Source organism: Ranitomeya imitator, chromosome 3 (genome assembly GCF_032444005.1).
Source record: "Ranitomeya imitator isolate aRanImi1 chromosome 3, aRanImi1.pri, whole genome shotgun sequence".
Lineage (NCBI taxonomy): Eukaryota > Metazoa > Chordata > Amphibia > Anura > Dendrobatidae > Ranitomeya > Ranitomeya imitator.
In genome coordinates, this window is record NC_091284.1 from 35,623,926 (window position 1) to 35,643,393 (window position 19,468).

Consider the following 19,468-nt stretch of genomic DNA (forward strand, 5'->3'; position numbering starts at 1 on the left):
TATTTCCATCAAATGCAAACCACTATTATCTGTGACCTTCAACCACTACGTCAGCTGTATGACAAAAAAAGGATAGTGACCTTGGAGGAGAAAAAAAAAATGAAGAAAAAAAAAACAAAAAACCTTTTCAATTATTGGGTCACAAGTTTTTATTTTTTAATTTTAATATTTTTTTTTATTTTTTAAAGAAAGGCCTCTTGAATTTATCCCATTCTGTGTTTGCAAAAATGTGTCCAAAAGGAGGTTGCATCTGAAAAGGTAGGCTCTTTGTCCAATTCCGTAAGGCCAAAGTCTATCCTCAAACGCTTAGACCATCAACCTCTGGACTGACAATTAAAAAAATTAAATAAATAAAATAAATCTAAAAAAAAATATATATATTTTTAGCTGACTAATCTTCTGGTCACACCCACACATTCCTATTAAATAGCTGCTTTCCGCTTCCTAATTTTTCACTGTTGAATTTTAGGTGCAACGCAGAACCCTCCCTGTAGATCCTGAAGGCCCTTTCATTTCGTATCTTGCCTGTGACCGTTTTTCCTATTAAAAAAATGCCCTTGAAAGGACGAAAGTAAAAAATAAATAAATAAATAAAAAAAAGGGTCTGGGGAGGGGGATGTGGGTGGTAGCATTTACTTTTTATTAAAAAAAAAAAAAATTTTTAATCATGTTGGCAACTGACTATGTTTAGTATAACTTACTATGGTTAAAATATACAAATATATATGTACAAATACATATATAGCTTTTATAAAATAATTGCAATAAGTGTACAGAGTTAAGTGGGTGGGGAAGGATAGAAGCAAAACAAAAAAAATTAAATAAAAAAAAAAAAAAAAAGGCGAAAACCGGCAAAAAAAAAAAAAAAAAAAAAGGTAAATATAATTAAAAAAAAAAAAAAAGTTGACTCGACTTCATTGTCCCTTTGCAATCGTTTCAAGTTTAAAAAAATATAGTCAGCTTTTCCCTGTTGTAGCGGTTAAGTGTGTTTATCTCCTTCTGATTAAAGCAGCTTTTGCACTTTGTTTTTTTTTTTTTTACCTTTTGTTTTTGTTTTGTTTTTTTGGAAAAAAAAAACGCAAAAACAAACTTAAAAAGAAAAAAAAGAAAAAAAAAAGACACCACGTCATAATAGAAAAAAAAAAAAAAAAAAAGCCAAAACACACAAGAAACAAACCTAAATTTAATTTAGTCACGAGCTAGCCACAGGACTTTGCTGAACACAAACTCCTGTCATGGGAGACTCTTCTCTATCGATTCCTTGCCTCATGGTCAGATGTCCCTCAGTTACATAGTGGGCAGGGCCCGTATTCGCAGAATATTGGTACGGCGGATGGCTCGCGATGCCAGTCTCTTGGCGAGGATTTGAATAGACTGTTGTTAAGTTAACATCCATAGTTCCATTCTGTCCGAAGTCCAAGGTATTAGCAGCCATGGGGCGGTTTTGGTAGGCCTGATTGCCTTGGTTGCCAGTAGACGAGGAAGATGTTGAGGAAGAAGTATTTGAGGAAGACAAAGAGGTCATGGAGTGGTGGCTGTGCCCAACTTCCATTGAATCTTGGGTGGAGGAGCTATTAGAAGGAGAGTTGTAGATCCTGGACCTCGTCCGGCTACCTAATGATTGCTGTCCGTGGTGGTGGTGGTGGTGATGATGATGGTGGTGATGAGCACTATTCCCGTGATGATGCGGTACATTTTGCTGTGAAGGGGGGACATGAAATGTGGTTTCTTGGACTGGGTGGGTTTCAAAGGTAACTTGTGTGGGGGCTTCAGTGACAGTCCAACCCACCGGTGGAGGAAACGGTTGTCGAACCTGAAACGAGAGGTTAAATTATAAGTCGAGAAAGTCAAATGTCAAACCTGGAGGGTGGAGAATTTGGGAACTGGTCCTGTCTAAAGTATAAGCAGAGGTTATATCGCCATATAGTGCTCCAGAGAGCAGCGCTACCAGCTCCTTATGTACTTCCAATACAAAAACATCTAGCGTATATTTGTGCTTTTTCATCTTTTTTTCTACCTCTTTCTATAGGACTTCATTAGAGAGAGGTCCGTGGCTGCTGTTGGGACCCTCGTTTTCCTTACAGGTGGGTTCCCCAATAATTTGACATTCCCCTGCTGGCATGTGACGGCCGCTTACCTGAGGACTGTGAGTCTCACAATCCATAGCTTGTACAGCAGCAGTAAAATGCCCTCCGCTATGTCTGTGCTGATGAGTCGGGTCAGACCTCGCTCGTCCACTGTTACTTGTCCCAGAAGAGCCACCTAAAGACAAAAAAAATGGGATATTGCAGATTGAGCAGAGGAAACAAGGAGTTGTACTGACTCACTGCCTGGTGGAATGACACCATTAAAGTCAAGAACCCCTGCATTTAAAGGGACTCTGTCAGCAGATTTTTCCTATTTAATCTGAGGGCACCTTGATGTATGGGCAGAGAGAGGCCAATTCCTGTGATGCTTCACTTACTGGACTTTGTTCTGTTTTGTTCTGGACTTTGTTCTGTGATTTCAATATAAACAGTGTTTTATCAGCAGGAGATTATCACTACAGGACTAGGTGCAATGTGCCAGGCGGTCCAGCTAATCTGTAACCACACCCCCACCACTGATTGGCAGCTTGAAGACAGTGTACACAGGAATCAGCCAAACAGGGGTGTGGGCGGGATTATACAGCGCACATTTTGATCATTTAAGCTGTACAGCGCTATGGAATATGTTGGCGCTATATAAAGATTATTAGATTATTATTATTATTATTATTGACAGCAGAAAAAAACAGCACCAGGCAGACCAGTAAGTGATACATCGCTGGAATCAGGGTCTCTGCCTCTACATCATGTTGCTCTCATAAGCCTGCTGACAGAATAATGCAGCACCCCAATATAATAGTAATCTAATGGCGGCTTTTCCAGCAATATTCAGCTCTGTACTTTGCTTTCTCCCACCTTGGATACATCCATATTTTTCACCCCCTCATTATAGACAACTATGTCATGTGATCTCCAGTCTGACTATCAGTATTGGACATGCTCTCATGTATAGACAGGAAGTCATTCTCTGACTTCCTGTGAACTACAGGATTACATCAACTATCAAATCCCTCCTGGCAGCTCTCAGGCTCCTCCCCTCTTACCTGAAAGTCTCATGTAAGGCAGAAATCATATTTAGCGTGATAAAATGATTAGCTCCAGTAATAAAACTCTCCTCACCCCTTTAGAACTATGTGCAGAATCTCCAGTGTACACCATGTGATGCTTCATGCCATTCCCCCTGCCTTCTGCTTGTATAAGATGACAGGAAGAAACCTATCACCAGCAGGTGAGACACACTGACGCTGTTCACATAAGATACACTGAGGCCCTGCTCTGCCATATCCATCGTGTAGGGCACACTAAGTCTCGGTCATATCCATAGCATAGGATATGCCGAAAAATCTGCCATATCCGTCTCATAGGACACACCGAGGCTCTGCCGTATCCGTCACATAGGACACACCGAGGCTCTGCCGTATCCGTCACATAGGACACACCGAGGCTCTGCCGTATCCGTCACATAGGACACACCGAGGCTCTGCCGTATCCGTCACATAGGACACACCGAGGCTCTGCCGTATCCGTCACATAGGACACACCGAGGCTCTGTCGTATCCGTCACATAGGACACACCGAGGCTCTGCCGTATCCGTCACATAGGACACACAGAGGCTCTGCCGTATCCGTCACATAGGACACACCGAGGCTCTGCCGTATCCGTCACATAGGACACACAGAGGCTCTGCCGTATCCGTCACATAGGACACACAGAGGCTCTGCCGTATCCGTCACATAGGACACACAGAGGCTCTGCCGTATCCGTCACATAGGACACACAGAGGCTCTGCCGTATCCGTCACATAGGACACACAGAGGCTCTGCCGTATCCGTCACATAGGACACACAGAGGCTCTGCCGTATCCGTCACAGTGGACACACAGAGGCTCTGCCGTATCCGTCACAGTCTATCCTATGTAAATTGGGCTGGCAGAAATCCATGTGCATTCTACAAGAATAACTGCAATTACTTGTATGGACCCGAATCCAGTTGCAAAACATGCCTGACATGTGCCTCAGATAATATTCCATTCAAGTCACCTGACTGCTGCAGCCAATCATAGGCCTCAGTGGTGAAGTGAGACCATTACTTCCTGCCTCTGGATCTAAAAACATTAAATGATCTAAATATACCTGATATTATTCTGATTTTAAAGCCGTCCCTGCCGCTGACCAATTTATTATTTTGCTTTGTTGTTGTACAACCCCATTAAACAATACTGATATTTTGTTTTTTTTGTTTTTTTTTTCTTTAGACTTAAACATATTTATACTGGCCTAAATTTCTCTTTTCCAATCATGTTTCATTATTTGAGTGAGTTAAATGAGAATTCGTGAGGAAGCCTCATTTTTTATTTAAGCTCCTATCAAGTTGATTTGTGAAAAGTTTGTATGAGTTGTAAATTCTACATCTCAGCTCGCTGATGAATTCTCAGTTAACTCATTCTGCAACTAGGGAAACCAAACCACATTTTTTTTCTGAAACTGAAATGCTAAAAAATTTTTTTATCCAAAAATACATGCATATAAATAACAAAAAAAAAAATCTAAACAAACATCTGCACGCACCCCCCCTTTCCAAATATTCCACCAGGAACTTATGTGCAATATTTGAGTTTCATCCGATATTACGCAGCCCATCCATGAACCACCAGGTGAGTTACCTGAGCTAGACGACGTGCTTGAGGTGGTTCCTGACGACTGGGACTGTTCCATCGCTGGACTCGTAGATACACTATTACTTGTGTTTGTACCTTCGTCAGCAGTCTTCTTAAAGAAACTATGTTGCAGAGCATAGTATGGTTGAATCCGTGTCTTAGGATCATAATCTAGCATCCTTAAAATGAGGTCTTTAAACTTCAAGTAGTCCGCTACAGTGTGACCCGATTCCCCGCCACGTCGACCGCCCGGGCCTCCAGTTTCCACTCCAAGAATAATATGAAGTTTCCGGGTTCCTGGTGGTTTGTATTCCTGCGGAGGGAAATAATAAGCAACACTGATCTCCCTCATTCCAGGACAGTATTATCAGAGTCGCCAGCAGTTCCAAATCACAAGTCAAAAAACACTATATATCACCGTATATACTCGTGTAGAAGTCGACCCGAGTATAAGCCGAGGCACCTAATTATGCCACGAAAAACGGGGAAGACGTATTAACTCGAGTATAAGCCAGGTATGAATTGTCCCCTCATCCCTATCCTGGTATGCATGGCTCCCCGTCCTTGTATGCATGGCTCCTCATCCCTATCCTGGTATGCATGGCTCCTCATCCCTATCCTGGTATGCATGGCTCCCCATCCTTGTATGCATGGCTCCTCATCCCTATCCTAGTATGCATGGCTCCTCATCCCTATCCTGGTACGCATGGCTCCTCATCCCTATCCTGGTATGCATGGCTCCTCATCCCTATCCTGGTATGCATGGCTCCTCATCCCTATCCTGGTATGCATGGCTCCCCATCCTTGTATGCATGGCTCCTCATCCCTATCCTGGTACGCATGGCTCCTCATCCCTATCCTGGTACGCATGGCTCCTCATCCCTATCCTGGTACGCATGGCTCCTCATCCCTATCGTGGTATGAATGGCTACACATCCCTATCCTGGTATGAATGGCTCCTCATCCCCATATGCATGGCTCCTTATCCCATATCCTTGTATGCATGTTTCCAATAAAAAAAAAAAAAACAACACATCCTACTTACCTTCCCTGCGTGCCCTCGCTGCATCTCGTTCCAGCGCCACCAGTTCTTCCGGCTGAGCGATCATTTGTCCCCGCTCATTAAAGTAATGAATATTCACTCCACAGCTATGGGAGTGGAGAGAGGTGAATACTCATTACCTTAATGACCGGGGACATGTGGGAAGTTCTGCTGGCACTAGAACTTTATGCAGGGAGGGTGCACAGGGAAGGTAAGTAGAATATGTGCTGGAAGCTAGCGGCTGTAATTGTGTGCGCTATAAGAGAAATTAATATTCATTGCTAGCACAGTGAATATTCATTTCCCTGTAGCAGCAGGCACAGGCTTTAGTCACAGCCGCCGGCTCCTGCCTCCTGTGACCCGCTACTCCCCCTCCCCGCCGTCTTTCTGGGACAATGACTCGTGTATAAGTCGAGGGGGGGGATGAAATGTGCTGAAAAACTCGGCATATACATGAGTATACACGGTACCTTTTTTCCGTCTTTGGTCTTCTTTAAGTTCCAAGTGCCGTCGGGCAACTTCTCAAAGAACTTTCTGGCTTTTGGTGCTTGGTCAAGGATGTGAACAGTTGGTATTCCTAAAACTTCCACAATTTTATTCATCTGGTCGACCTATTGACAGAAAAACAAATTTCAATGCAAATTGGTAAAGAAAAAATAAATATATATATATATATATATATATATAGATATATAGATATAGATATATATATATATCTATATATATATATATATATAGATATATATATATATATATAGATATATATATATAGATAGATAGATATATATATATAGATAGATATATATATATATAGATATATATATATATAGATATAGATATATATATATAGATATATATATATAGATATATATATATATATATATAGATATATATATAGATATATATATATAGATAGATATATATATATAGATAGATAGATATATATATATAGATAGATAGATATATATATATATAGATATATATATATATAGATATAGATATATATATAGATATATATATATAGATATATATATATAGATATAGATATATATATATAGATATATATATATATATATATAGATATATATATATATATATAGATATATATATAGATATAGATATATATATATATATATATATAGATATCTATATATATATCTATAGATATATATATATAATCCGTTTGCATCAGGTTCTAATAAGCCATAAAGTAGGGGGGTTTTTGCCCCTAAACTTCACTGTAAAATTTAATAATTTTTTATTTTTCTTACTTCGTTGGCTCCGCTGAAGAGGGGCTCTCCGGTATGCATTTCGACTAAAATGCAACCAAGGGACCACATGTCAATCGCAAGGTCATAAGGCATTCCCAGTAAAACCTCTGGAGACCGGTAAAAACGAGACTGAATATATTGGTATATCTGCGGGCAAAAAAAGAGAAAATATTAAACTTAAATAAATCCCAACTGGCTTGACCAGAAGCATTAGACATTTTTTTTTCTTTAATAGGGCTTACCCTCTGCCCTAGCTGGCACGAGCTTCCAAAGTCGACAATCTTAATGGCGCTCCGCTTGGGATTGCAGAGCAGGATGTTTTCAGGCTTTAGGTCACAGTGAATGATACTAAGTTCAGGAGTAGCCAGGAATAGTAGTGCAGTGCACATCTGCTGTGCAAACTTCCGTGTCAGGTTCAGAGAAACGCCCCGGAAGTTGGTGTTCCGTAATAAGTCGTAGAGGTTGTAGGAGAGCATTTCGAACACGAGGCAGAGGTGGTTTCGGAACATAAAATGTCGCTTTAAATGCACTGGAAGAAGAAGGCAGAGAACAAAAGACAAGGTTCATATAGATCCTGCCGGGTTTCTTTCCTACGGAGATGTGTAATCTTCATAGAAGCAACAGGTTTTCGTTAAAAAAAAATTCCTCTCGCTAGGTTTCTACTGCTTGAACTGAAGGTTGCGTCAAGTAGTGACCCCGATTTTGGTAACATGGTGTCTACTCTGCAATATTCATTCATTTTCATAAAAGCACCAATCACCCGCGGCTCTCGATGCCGACAGCTTTCTCCTTCTATTGTGCGGCAAAATAGCAAGAAAAGCGAATACGCAATTTTTTGTTTTTATTTACAATGTTCACTATATGGTAAATCTGATGCGGCAATATGATTCTTCAGTAACATTCATTTTTCAGGATTTAGTGCGGGGTTTTTTAAGGATATCATTTTGGGGTAGATACGTTTTGATCGCCTCTTATTGCATTTATTGACAAATAAAAAACTAACTAGTGTTTTGATTTTTCTTCTTTATATTACAATGTTAAATCAAATTTAGTTTATATTTTTATAAATTGGACATTTCCGATCACACCTACATTTTGTATTTTTTGTTAATTGTTTTATTTTTTAATGGGACAAAAGGGGGTGATTTAAATGTGTTTTTTTTTTTTTAATAAAAAAAAAAAAAAATGAAAAAAATTCCTCTAAGTTGTTACTGTATTTGTTGGTCACCTTAGGAGACCTGAAGCCGCGATCGATCGCTTGTGCTGTATACAGCAGCGCATCAGCCCTGCTATGTGTGGTGAAAATCACGATCTCCTATGAACCTCAGCTAAGCGCTGGCTTTCACAGGAGTACTGTCATGACAAGCAAGGGGGTCTTCAGTAGACCCCGGCTAGCATGGCAACCCATTGGCGCCCAGCGATAACGTTAAGTAGGGGAATGGGCATGTGGAATGACAAGCTCCCCCGCTGGCGAGTGTTAAATGCTGCCGATTCCTAATAGCATAAGTATCTGTGCCGATCTTTCATCTTGAGCTGTGAAATCAGTCAGCAGCTACCAAAGCACAGATGTCAACCCCCTTGGGGGCCGCGTCCTGTACATTTTGGCCTATGGGATGATCAGAGAGTAGAAAATGAAGCCAGCTTTACCTATGTAGTATTTCATCTCCGTGTCATGTTTGTTCATCAGCTCGAGAAGTCGGACTTCGATCTGGGCTTGATTTAGGAAAGCTTTCTTGTTCTTTATGATTTTAATAGCCACCCACTCCTGCTCCACGCGGTCGTACGCCTTCACAACCTAGAAAGAAGAACAGTATTAGTGTGTGGTCCCCATCCACTCTCGACAGACGAGCGCACATTTCTGTGGCCCCTGCTTTTCTGCAGGGCATTCTGCCGACCAGTGAGGGCCCCAGCAGTCGGACCCCCATCGATCAATCCTGGGGAAAGGTGAGAACTTCTTTGCAATGGCTTTCAATAGACTTCATTGCACAATGAACTTTATTAGCAGAAACCACAAATTCCCAGTAACATCAAGAACTGCAGCAATCAGTAGATTTCGATCCTGTGGTGTCTCCGCATCCTTACTTGGCCAAAGGAACCTTTTCCAATCAGAGAGTCTATTTCGTAGCGATCCATCCACTTCTCGCCGTTTTTGACGATGTAGTCGTAGTTGTCGTCGTCATAGCCGTCGTTGTAAACCTTTCTTTCCTTCTTGTGACTGGAGTCATCGGCTTGTCCTTGTTGATGCCGCCGCTTCTTTTTTGCATAGTAGACCTAGAGAAAAAGAAAAAAAATGCACAGAAAGAAAACGTTAATGAAATCGTACTGCAAAGCTGCACCATTTATCTATGGATAAAGAGTAGGAGATGGTTTGTGAAGGTGGACACGGCCTGGATGATACCTTCCGCGCTTCTGCTGTTCTCACCTCATTAATATGTTTGTAAGTTTTGATCAAGTCAACTGACAGTTTCCTCAATGGTGCTGTAGTTGGATCACGAAAGTTTTGGGGCATCCGCCGCTGCAGAAAGACAAAAAGGAGGCACGATATTAGTTTCTTTAAAGGCGTACGGAGACACAAAAAAAAACCGGAAAGATATACGACATACTGGACCTGCCATCCGCTGCCAGAGCCGACATAGGCCCGGCTTCCTTCTTCATAGTAAAATTAAAGTGGTTGTTTCATCTCTTTAACTGGGACAATTTGCAAAGTGCTTGAAAGAACAAGTACTTTGCAATATAGTTATTAAAAATCCTCTGTTCTCAGTAATGGAGGGATTTGTAATTTTATTTACAGCTTGTTGCCACGGATACCGGCCACTTCTGCAGCATATCAGTGGTGGCCGATGTTTCTTAGGCAAAGAGCACAGCATTAACAAGCTTCAAAAGCTCATCTTAAGATCCTCGGATCGGGCCAGCTCCAGTCCTTTGATGCTCCTCAAAAGACAAAGCTGCCTCTGCTTGCAACAGTGCACAGCTTGGACTAGCAGCTCGGTCATGCGCCAACCCAAACTGCCATTCCTCAGGAGCTCACCAACCGCCCAGCAAGCAGGCAGCCAGGAGAGTGGTGAGCTCCTGAAACGCAAGATGGAAAACAAATCCAAGACCCCAGAACTGCAAAGCAATGGTGACGACCGCCGAGCCATAAAGTAATGGAGTGACGTCCATTGCATGTTAGATAAAGTTGATGCAGCAGAAAGAGGAAGGCGAGACCTTGTTCTACGTATAGCAAGTATTCTCCAGGTGTAAAACCTTCCCACCTGGTTAGCCAACGGCTGCTGACTCTGGTCATTGTAAGATAAGGCAGATACTTGTTGGTCATTTAGGTTCTGCTGACGCCGGTCGCTGTACTGCTGATGGGAGTGCGGCATTTGTCCAGCCATCTGTAGACCCGCAGCATGGAATGAAAATGAGGGTGCAAGCCGGACAGATGACGGTTTGCATGCTGAAGTCTCTCCTCCTGGAAAAAAAATATATATATAAGTAAATTACATTTTCTATAAAAAGTGCTTAACATTGCATTAGGAAAACACTTCACTTTATACAGACGTGAATTACATCAATTACATGGGAAGAATTGAGCCCTGATATTTTAGGTAAAAGTTGTATAAAGCTCCGATTGGACTGTAGTTTACCAAACAGACACTAGATGGCGCTTCAGGACAATGTATATAAACCCCACATCTGAGGCAACTACATAAAGCCTCATATTGTGGCCATGGCGACAAGTGATCATTTATTAAAGGACTCAAGATCCCAGGTAAGTGGCTACACACTAACGGCTATGGCACAAGGAACAGGATATGGCTCTATATAAGACTAGTATAATATTTGAATCATTAGATTTTTCTTTATGGCTTTATGACAATCAAAGCAGAAAATCTGTCAAAACAGATGACAAAAAAAACATCTGATCTCTGCTTCTATTTCTTAATCTGAAAACATTAGAGCAGAGTTCTGCTTGTTTGTCAGTCTGTCATATACTTGGTACATAGGACTAATAATCATTGCCCATTAGTCCCAATTTCGCTATCTTATTGAAATGCAAGCAGAAGTTTGTGGGGAAATCATGGCGGGGCGTCCGGGAGACCTGCGACACAGGCTTCAGCGACTGCGGCCTCACCAGCCCTAACAGGTAGGCTTCTATAAGGCATCTCCTGGGAACATTCACGCTTTATCAGGTTTTATTCTAAAGGATTTCACACACAGATAGTGAAGGAAAGGGGGAAAAGGAGAAAACAGAAGTGGGAACACAGCAGATGAGGTGTGGTTCAGGCGGATGTGACCAGAGGCATCCGGGGCTTCCATGGCCCAGGCACATTTCTGTTACAGAGCACGTCTGTGTGAGAAGGTTACTGAAGTCTGCGAGATCCTCCTAGAAAGTGAGGACTGGAGAAATGAAGAGAAGTGGAGAAGAGAACAAGTGGATTTCAGCCACATTCAGGCTCATTCTACCCAGTGAGGTGAAGGGGGCGAGGGGAAAGACGCTGCAGGGCCAGGGGGGAAAGACGCTGCGGGGCCAGGGGGGAAAGACGCTGCGGGGCCAGGGGGGAAAGACGCTGCGGGGCCAGGGGGGAAAGACGCTGCAGGGCCAGGGGGGAAAGACGCTGCAGGGCCAGGGGAGAAAGACGCTGCAGGGCCAGGGGGGAAAGACGCTGCGGGGCCAGGGGGGAAAGACACTGCAGGGCCAGGGGGGAAAGACGCTGCAGGGCCAGGGGGGAAAGACGCTGCAGGGCCAGGGGAGAAAGACGCTGCAGGGCCAGGGGGGAAAGACGCTGCAGGGCCAGGGGGGAAAAAGACGCTGCGGGGCCAGGGGGGAAAAAGACGCTGCGGGGCCAGGGGGGAAAAAGACGCTGCGGGGCCAGGGGGGAAAGACGCTGCAGGGCCAGGGGGGAAAGACGCTGCAGGGCCAGGGGGGAAAGACGCTGCAGGGCCAGGGGGGAAAGACGCTGCAGGGCCAGGGGGGAAAGACGCTGCAGGGCCAGGGGGGAAAGACGCTGCAGGGCCAGGGGGGAAAGACGCTGCAGGGCCAGGGGAGAAAGACGCTGCAGGGCCAGGGGGGAAAGACGCTGCAGGGCCAGGGGGGAAAAAGACGCTGCGGGGCCAGGGGGGAAAAAGACGCTGCGGGGCCAGGGGGGAAAAAGACGCTGCGGGGCCAGGGGGGAAAAAGACGCTGCGGGGCCAGGGGGGAAAAAGACGCTGCGGGGCCAGGGGGGAAAAAGACGCTGCGGGGCCAGGGGGGAAAAAGACGCTGCAGGGCCAGGGGGGAAAGACGCTGCAGGGCCAGGGGGGAAAGACGCTGCAGGGCCAGGGGGGAAAGACGCTGCAGGGCCAGGGGGGAAAGACGCTGCAGGGCCAGGGGAGAAAGACGCTGCAGGGCCAGGGGAGAAAGACGCTGCAGGGCCAGGGGGGAAAGACGCTGCAGGGCCAGGGGGGAAAAAGACGCTGCGGGGCCAGGGGGGAAAAAGACGCTGCGGGGCCAGGGGGGAAAAAGACGCTGCGGGGCCAGGGGGGAAAGACGCTGCAGGGCCAGGGGGGAAAGACGCTGCAGGGCCAGGGGGGAAAGACGCTGCAGGGCCAGGGGGGAAAGAAGCTGCAGGGCCAGGGGGGAAAGACGCTGCAGGGCCAGGGGGGAAAGACGCTGCAGGGCCAGGGGGGAAAGACGCTGCAGGGCCAGGGGAGAAAGACGCTGCAGGGCCAGGGGGGAAAGACGCTGCAGGGCCAGGGGGGAAAAAGACGCTGCGGGGCCAGGGGGGAAAAAGACGCTGCGGGGCCAGGGGGGAAAAAGACGCTGCAGGGCCAGGGGGGAAAAAGACGCTGCGGGGCCAGGGGGGAAAAAGACGCTGCGGGGCCAGGGGAGAAAAAGACGCTGCGGGGCCAGGGGGGAAAAAGACGCTGCGGGGCCAGGGGGGGGGGAAAGACGCTGCGGGGCCAGGGGGGAAAAAGACGCTGCGGGGCCAGGAGGGAAAAAGACGCTGCGGGGCCAGGGGGGAAAAAGACGCTGCGGGGCCAGGGGGGAAAAAGACACTGCGGGGCCAGGGGGGAAAAAGACACTGCAGGGCCAGGGGGAGGGGGGGAAGATGCTGCAGGGCCAAGGGGGAAAAAAGATGCTGCAGGGCAAGGGAAAAAGAGGTGGCAGGGCAAGGGAAAAAGAGGCGGCAGGGCAAGGGAAAAGACAAAGCCATGCAAAAGGGTAAAGTAAAATATACAATACTAGATGGTGGCCCGATTCTAACGCATCGGGTATTCTAGAATATGCATGTCCGCGTAGTATATTGCCCAGCCACGTAGTATATTGCCCAGCCACTTAGTATGTTGCCCAGCCACGTAGTATGTTGCCCAGCCACGTAGTATGTTGCCCAGCCACGTAGTATGTTGCCCAGCCACGTAGTATGTTGCCCAGCCACGTAGTATGTTGCCCAGCCACGTAGTATGTTGCCCAGCCACGTAGTATATTGCCCAGTCACGTAGTATATTGCCCAGCCACATAGTATATAGCAGAGCCACGTAGTATATTGCCCAGCCACATAGTATATAGCAGAGCCACGTAGTATATTGCCCAGCCACATAGTATATAGCAGAGCCACGTAGTATATTGCCCAGCCACATAGTATATAGCAGAGCCACATAGTATATTGCCCAGCACAGAGCCACGTAGTATAGAGACTTAAAAAAATAAACATATACTCACCTTCCGAAGGCCCGCTGAAGTCCTGCTATACTCACCATCCGCCGCCTTTGCAGCTCCTCGCCACGCTCCCGGGACCCCTCCATTGCAAGCGGCAGCTTCTGGTCCCAGGGCTGGTGTGAGCAGGACCTATGATGACGTCACGGTCACATGACCGGTGAGTGGAGGGGATTACGGAGCGGGCGCCGGCAGTGAGTGCAGGGGAGTAGGGGAGGGACTAATCGGACTGTGCCCGTTGCTGATTGGTCGCGGCAGCCATGACAGGCAGCTGCCGAGACCAATCAGTGAACGAATAACCGTGACAAAAGGACAGACAGACGGAAGTGACCCTTAGACAATTATATATATAGATGATCGTTTGTTATTATTGACTGACAAATATGAAATAACTGACAGTATTTCTGTGCAGCAGTCGGCTGAAAATAAAAGTGTATGGCATGAATCCCAAGCCCGCCATTTTTCACTATTAATCACCAGTTTATATAGGGATATAACCCACATACAATTAGAGCTTATAGGTGGCTGGTTTGGGAAGTTTGTTATTACTCACTCTTAGGCTACGTTCACATTAGCGTTTCCCGACGCAGCGTCGGGAAACGCAGCGGCGACGCACGCGTCATGCGCCCCTATGTTTAACATGGGGGACGCATGCGTTTTTCGCGTTGCGTTTTCCGACATGTGCGTCGTTTTTGACGCTAGCGTCGGACGCAAGAAAATGCAACAAGTTGCATTTTTCTTGCGTCCGATTTTCGTCAAAAAACGACGCACGCGTCGCAAAACGCAGCGTTTTTGCGTGCGTTTGCACGCGTTTTTGCGTGCGTCGTGCGTTGCGTCGCCGACGCAGCGGCGCGCAACGCTAATGTGAACGTAGCCTTAGTTATCTGTTATAATGGCGAAGAACAGCTCACGGTGTCCACATAAGATTTACTGCCCGGCATAAAGACCACGCTACAAAGAAAATCACCAAAACATTCAGGGAACGCCGACAGATTAGTAGTACCAGCTGTGGAGGATATCCACTATTAAAACATAACTTTTAATAATAAATATAAAATATTGCACACCCAAAATAAGACACAAACAAGAACAATGCTCAAGTGAACCAGTGCTCATAATTAAAATTTGGATTGATCTCACCAAACATGACGGACAATCATATGATTCCAGCTGTGGGAATAAGGTCCGGGGATGTAGAGTAGAGGCAGGCTCGGAATACGCTATATACCCTGTGTACCCCTGTGTAACTCCTGTCCTCACAAGGACAGGCCCCACATGGACCTTCCTATGGGAACCCGCCACACCAAAATGTAAATGAAGGCAGCGTTTATTTCTTCTCCCAAACATGGATCCTTTTCCTCCCAACGCCGACAGATTACTACAGGCTCCAGGTATACTGAGTGCAGCTCTGGAGTATAATACAGGATATAACGCAGGATCAGTAATATAATGTGTGTACACAGTGACTGCACCAGCAGAATAGTGAGTGCAGCTCTGGGGTATAATATAGGATGTAACTCAGGATCAGTAATGAAATGTCTGTACACAGTGACTGCACCAGCAGAATAGTGAGTGCAGCTCTGGGGTATAATACAGGATGTAACTCAGGATCAGTAATGTAATATATGTACACAGTGACTGCACCAGCAGAATAGTGAGTGCAGCTCTGGGGTATAATACAGGATGTAACTCAGGATCAGTAATGTAATATATGTACACAGTGACTGCACCAGCAGAATAGTGAGTGCAGCTCTGGGGTATAATACAGGATGTAACTCAGGATCAGTAATGTAATATATGTACACAGTGACTGCACCAGCAGAATAGTGAGTGCAGCTCTGGGGTATAATACAGGATGTAACTCAGGATCAGTAATGTAATATATGTACACAGTGACTGCACCAGCAGAATAGGGAGTGCAGCTCTGGGGTATAATACATGATGTAACTCAGGATCAGTAATGTAATATATGTACACAGTGACTGCACCAGCAGAATAGGGAGTGCAGCTCTGGAGTATAATACATGATGTAACTCAGGATCAGTAATGTAATATATGTACACAGTGACTGCACCAGCAGAATAGTGAGTGCAGCTCTGGGGTATAATACAGGATGTAACTCAGGATCAGTAATGTAATATATGTACACAGTGACTGCACCAGCAGAATAGGGAGTGCAGCTCTGGAGTATAATACATGATGCAACTCAGGATCAGTAATGTAATATATGTACACAGTGACTGCACCAGCAGAATAGTGAGTGCAGCTCTGGGGTATAATACAGGATGTAACTCAGGATCAGTAATGTAATATATGTACACAGTGACTGCACCAGCAGAATAGTGAGTGCAGCTCTGGGGTATAATACATGATGTAACTCAGGATCAGTAATGTAATGTATGTACACAGTGACTGCACCAGCAGAATAGTGAGTGCAGCTCTGGGATATAATACAGGATGTAACTCAGGATCAGTAATGTAATATATGTACACAGTGACTGCACCAGCAGAATAGTGAGTGCAGCTCTGGAGTATAATACAGGATGTAACTCAGGATCAGTAATGTAATGTATGTACACAGTGACTGCACCAGCAGAATAGTGAGTGCAGCTCTGGGGTATAATACAGGATGTAACTCAGGATCAGTAATGTAATGTATGTACACAGTGACTGCACCAGCAGAATAGTGAGTGCAGCTCTGGAGTATAATACAGGATGTAACTCAGGATCAGTAATGTAATGTATGTACACAGTGACTGCACCAGCAGAATAGTGAGTGCAGCTCTGGGGTATAATACAGGATGTAACTCAGGATCAGTAATGTAATATATGTACACAGTGACTGCACCAGCAGAATAGTGAGTGCAGCTCTGGAGTATAATACAGGATGGAACTCAGGATCAGTAATGTAATGTATGTACACAGTGACTGCACCAGCAGAATAGTGAGTGCAGCTCTGGGGTATAATACAGGATGTAACTCAGGATCAGTAATGTAATGTGTGTACACAGTGACTGCTCCAGCAGAATAGTGAGTGCAGCTCTGGGGTATAATACAGGATGTAACTCAGGATCAGTAATGAAATGTATGTACACAGTGACTGCACCAGCAGAATAGTGAGTGCAGCTCTGGAGTATAATACAGGATGTAACTCAGGATCAGTAATGTAATGTATGTACACAGTGACTGCACCAGCAGAATAGTGAGTGCAGCTCTGGAGTATAATACAGGATGTAACTCAGGATCAGTAATGTAATGTATGTACACAGTGACTGCACCAGCAGAATAGTGAGTGCAGCTCTGGGGTATAATACAGGATGTAACTCAGGATCAGTAATGTAATATATGTACACAGTGACTGCACCAGCAGAATAGTGAGTGCAGCTCTGGGGTATAATACATGATGTAACTCAGGATCAGTAATGTAATATATGTACACAGTGACTGCACCAGCAGAATAGTGAGTGCAGCTCTGGGGTATAATACAGGATGTAACTCAGGATCAGTAATGTAATGTATGTACACAGTGACTGCACCAGCAGAATAGTGAGTGCAGCTCTGGAGTATAATACAGGATGTAACTCAGGATCAGTAATGTAATGTATGTACACAGTGACTGCACCAGCAGAATAGTGAGTGCAGCTCTGGGATATAATACAGGATGTAACTCAGGATCAGTAATGTAATGTATGTACACAGTGACTGCACCAGCAGAATAGTGAGTGCAGCTCTAGAGTATAATACAGGATGTAACTCAGGATCAGTAATGTAATGTATGTACACAGTGACTGCACCAGCAGAATAGTGAGTGCAGCTCTGGAGTATAATACAGGATGTAACTCAGGATCAGTAATGTAATGTATGTACACAGTGACTGCACCAGCAGAATAGTGAGTGCAGCTCTGGAGTATAATACAGGATGGAACTCAGGATCAGTAATGTAATGTATGTACACAGTGACTGCACCAGCAGAATAGTGAGTGCAGCTCTGGGGTATAATACAGGATGTAACTCAGGATCAGTAATGTAATGTATGTACACAGTGACTGCACCAGCAGAATAGTGAGTGCAGCTCTGGAGTATAATACAGGATGTAACTCAGGATCAGTAATGTAATGTGTGTACACAGTGACTGCACCAGCAGAATAGTGAGTGCAGCTCTGGGGTATAATATAGGATGTAACTCAGGATCAGTAATGTAATGTATGTACACAGTGACTGCACCAGCAGAATAGTGAGTGCAGCTCTGGGGTATAATACAGGATGTAACTCAGGATCAGTAATGTATGTACACAGTGACTGCTCCAGCAGAATAGTGAGTGCAGCTCTGGGGTATAGTACAGGATGTAACTCAGGATCAATACAGGTGCAGTTGTATTCAGCCGAGTCAGTACTTTGTAGGACCACCTCTCGCAGCAATTAATGCGGCAGTCTTTTGGGGTCTGTCCCCCCCAGCTTTGTAAGTCTAGAGGTGAAAATTTTGCCCATTCTTCTTTGCACATTCGCTCTCGCTCATTGAGATTGGATGGAGACGTCTGTGAGCAGCAATTTACAAGTCTTATCAAAGATTCTCACTGGGATTTGAGTCTGTACTGTGACTGGGCCGTTAACACATAGGAATATGTTCTGATCTAAACCCTTCATTGTGGCTCTGGCAGGATGTTTAGGAAGGTGAACCTGCGCCTCAGTATCAAGTCTTCTACAGCCGCTAACAGGTTTTCCTCCACGATTGCCCTGTATTCAGATCCATTTTCCCCATCAACTCTGTCCAGCTTCCCTGCCCCTGCTGAAGAAAAGCCTCCCCACAGCAGGATGCTGCCACTGTGTGTGACGGTGGGGATGGTGTTTTCAGGGTGATGTTCAGTATTCTTTTTCTGCCACGCAGCATTTTGCCTAAATAGTTCTACTTAGGCCTCATCTGAGCAGAGGACCTTCTTCCACATGGTCGCTGTATCCCCTACATGTTTTTTGTACACAGAACTTCCTATGACTTACTTTAAAAAAAAAATTTTCACCTGCCACTCGTTCATAAAATACCAGATTTGTACAGTATACGACTAATAGTTGTCCTGGGGACATTCTCCCACCTGAGCTGTGCATCTCTGCAGTTCCTCCTTTTTCTACTTCTCCAAGTAGTTGTCTCCTTGCTTCTTAAGTCAGTTTAGGTGGATGGCCGTGTCTTGGTAGGTTTGCAGTTGTGCCATACTCCTTCCATTTTTTGGATGATAGATAGAACATTGGCTCTGTGAGATGTTCAGGCTTGGGCTATTTTTCTTTTTTTTTTATAACCTAACCTGGCTTTACTCACAACTTTATCCCTGACCTGTCTGGTGGGCTCCTTTGATTTCATGACGCTGTTTGATCCCTAATGTTCTTCCAACCTCTGCGGCTTTCACAGAACAGCTGTAGTTATTATACTGAGGATAAATTACACACAGGTGGACTCAATTTACTAATTGTGTGACTTCTGGAGACAATTGGTCACTCAGTGTTTTATTTAAGGGCATCAGACTATAGGGGGCCGAATACAAATGCACATCACAATTTAAATAAATATATATATATATATATATATATATATATATATATATATATATGTATACACGCACACATACATATATATATATATATATATATATATATATATATATATTTTTTTTTTTTTTAATATTTAGGAAACCATGTACCATTTCCTTTACACTTCACAAACACTTGGCTACTTAGTGTTGGTA

The 19,468-nt window shown here is 44.6% G+C and overlaps 1 protein-coding gene across 1 annotated transcript in view; it reads right to left on the reverse strand.

Moving 5' to 3' along the window:
• Positions 1 to 645: 645 nt before the first annotated feature.
• DYRK1A (dual specificity tyrosine phosphorylation regulated kinase 1A) overlaps positions 646 to 19,468 on the reverse strand; it is a 100,643-nt gene continuing 81,820 nt past the window's right edge. Inside the window, exons 3-12 of the mRNA XM_069760753.1 lie at positions 10,312 to 10,511; positions 9,480 to 9,572; positions 9,140 to 9,328; positions 8,705 to 8,852; positions 7,300 to 7,586; positions 7,058 to 7,204; positions 6,257 to 6,397; positions 4,751 to 5,057; positions 2,138 to 2,262; positions 646 to 1,813 (exon numbers count right to left, since the gene is read on the reverse strand). Coding sequence (XP_069616854.1) covers positions 1,193 to 1,813; positions 2,138 to 2,262; positions 4,751 to 5,057; positions 6,257 to 6,397; positions 7,058 to 7,204; positions 7,300 to 7,586; positions 8,705 to 8,852; positions 9,140 to 9,328; positions 9,480 to 9,572; positions 10,312 to 10,511 — 2,258 coding nt within the window. The 3' untranslated portion in view covers positions 646 to 1,192. The remainder of the gene's footprint in view (positions 1,814 to 2,137; positions 2,263 to 4,750; positions 5,058 to 6,256; positions 6,398 to 7,057; positions 7,205 to 7,299; positions 7,587 to 8,704; positions 8,853 to 9,139; positions 9,329 to 9,479; positions 9,573 to 10,311; positions 10,512 to 19,468) is intronic.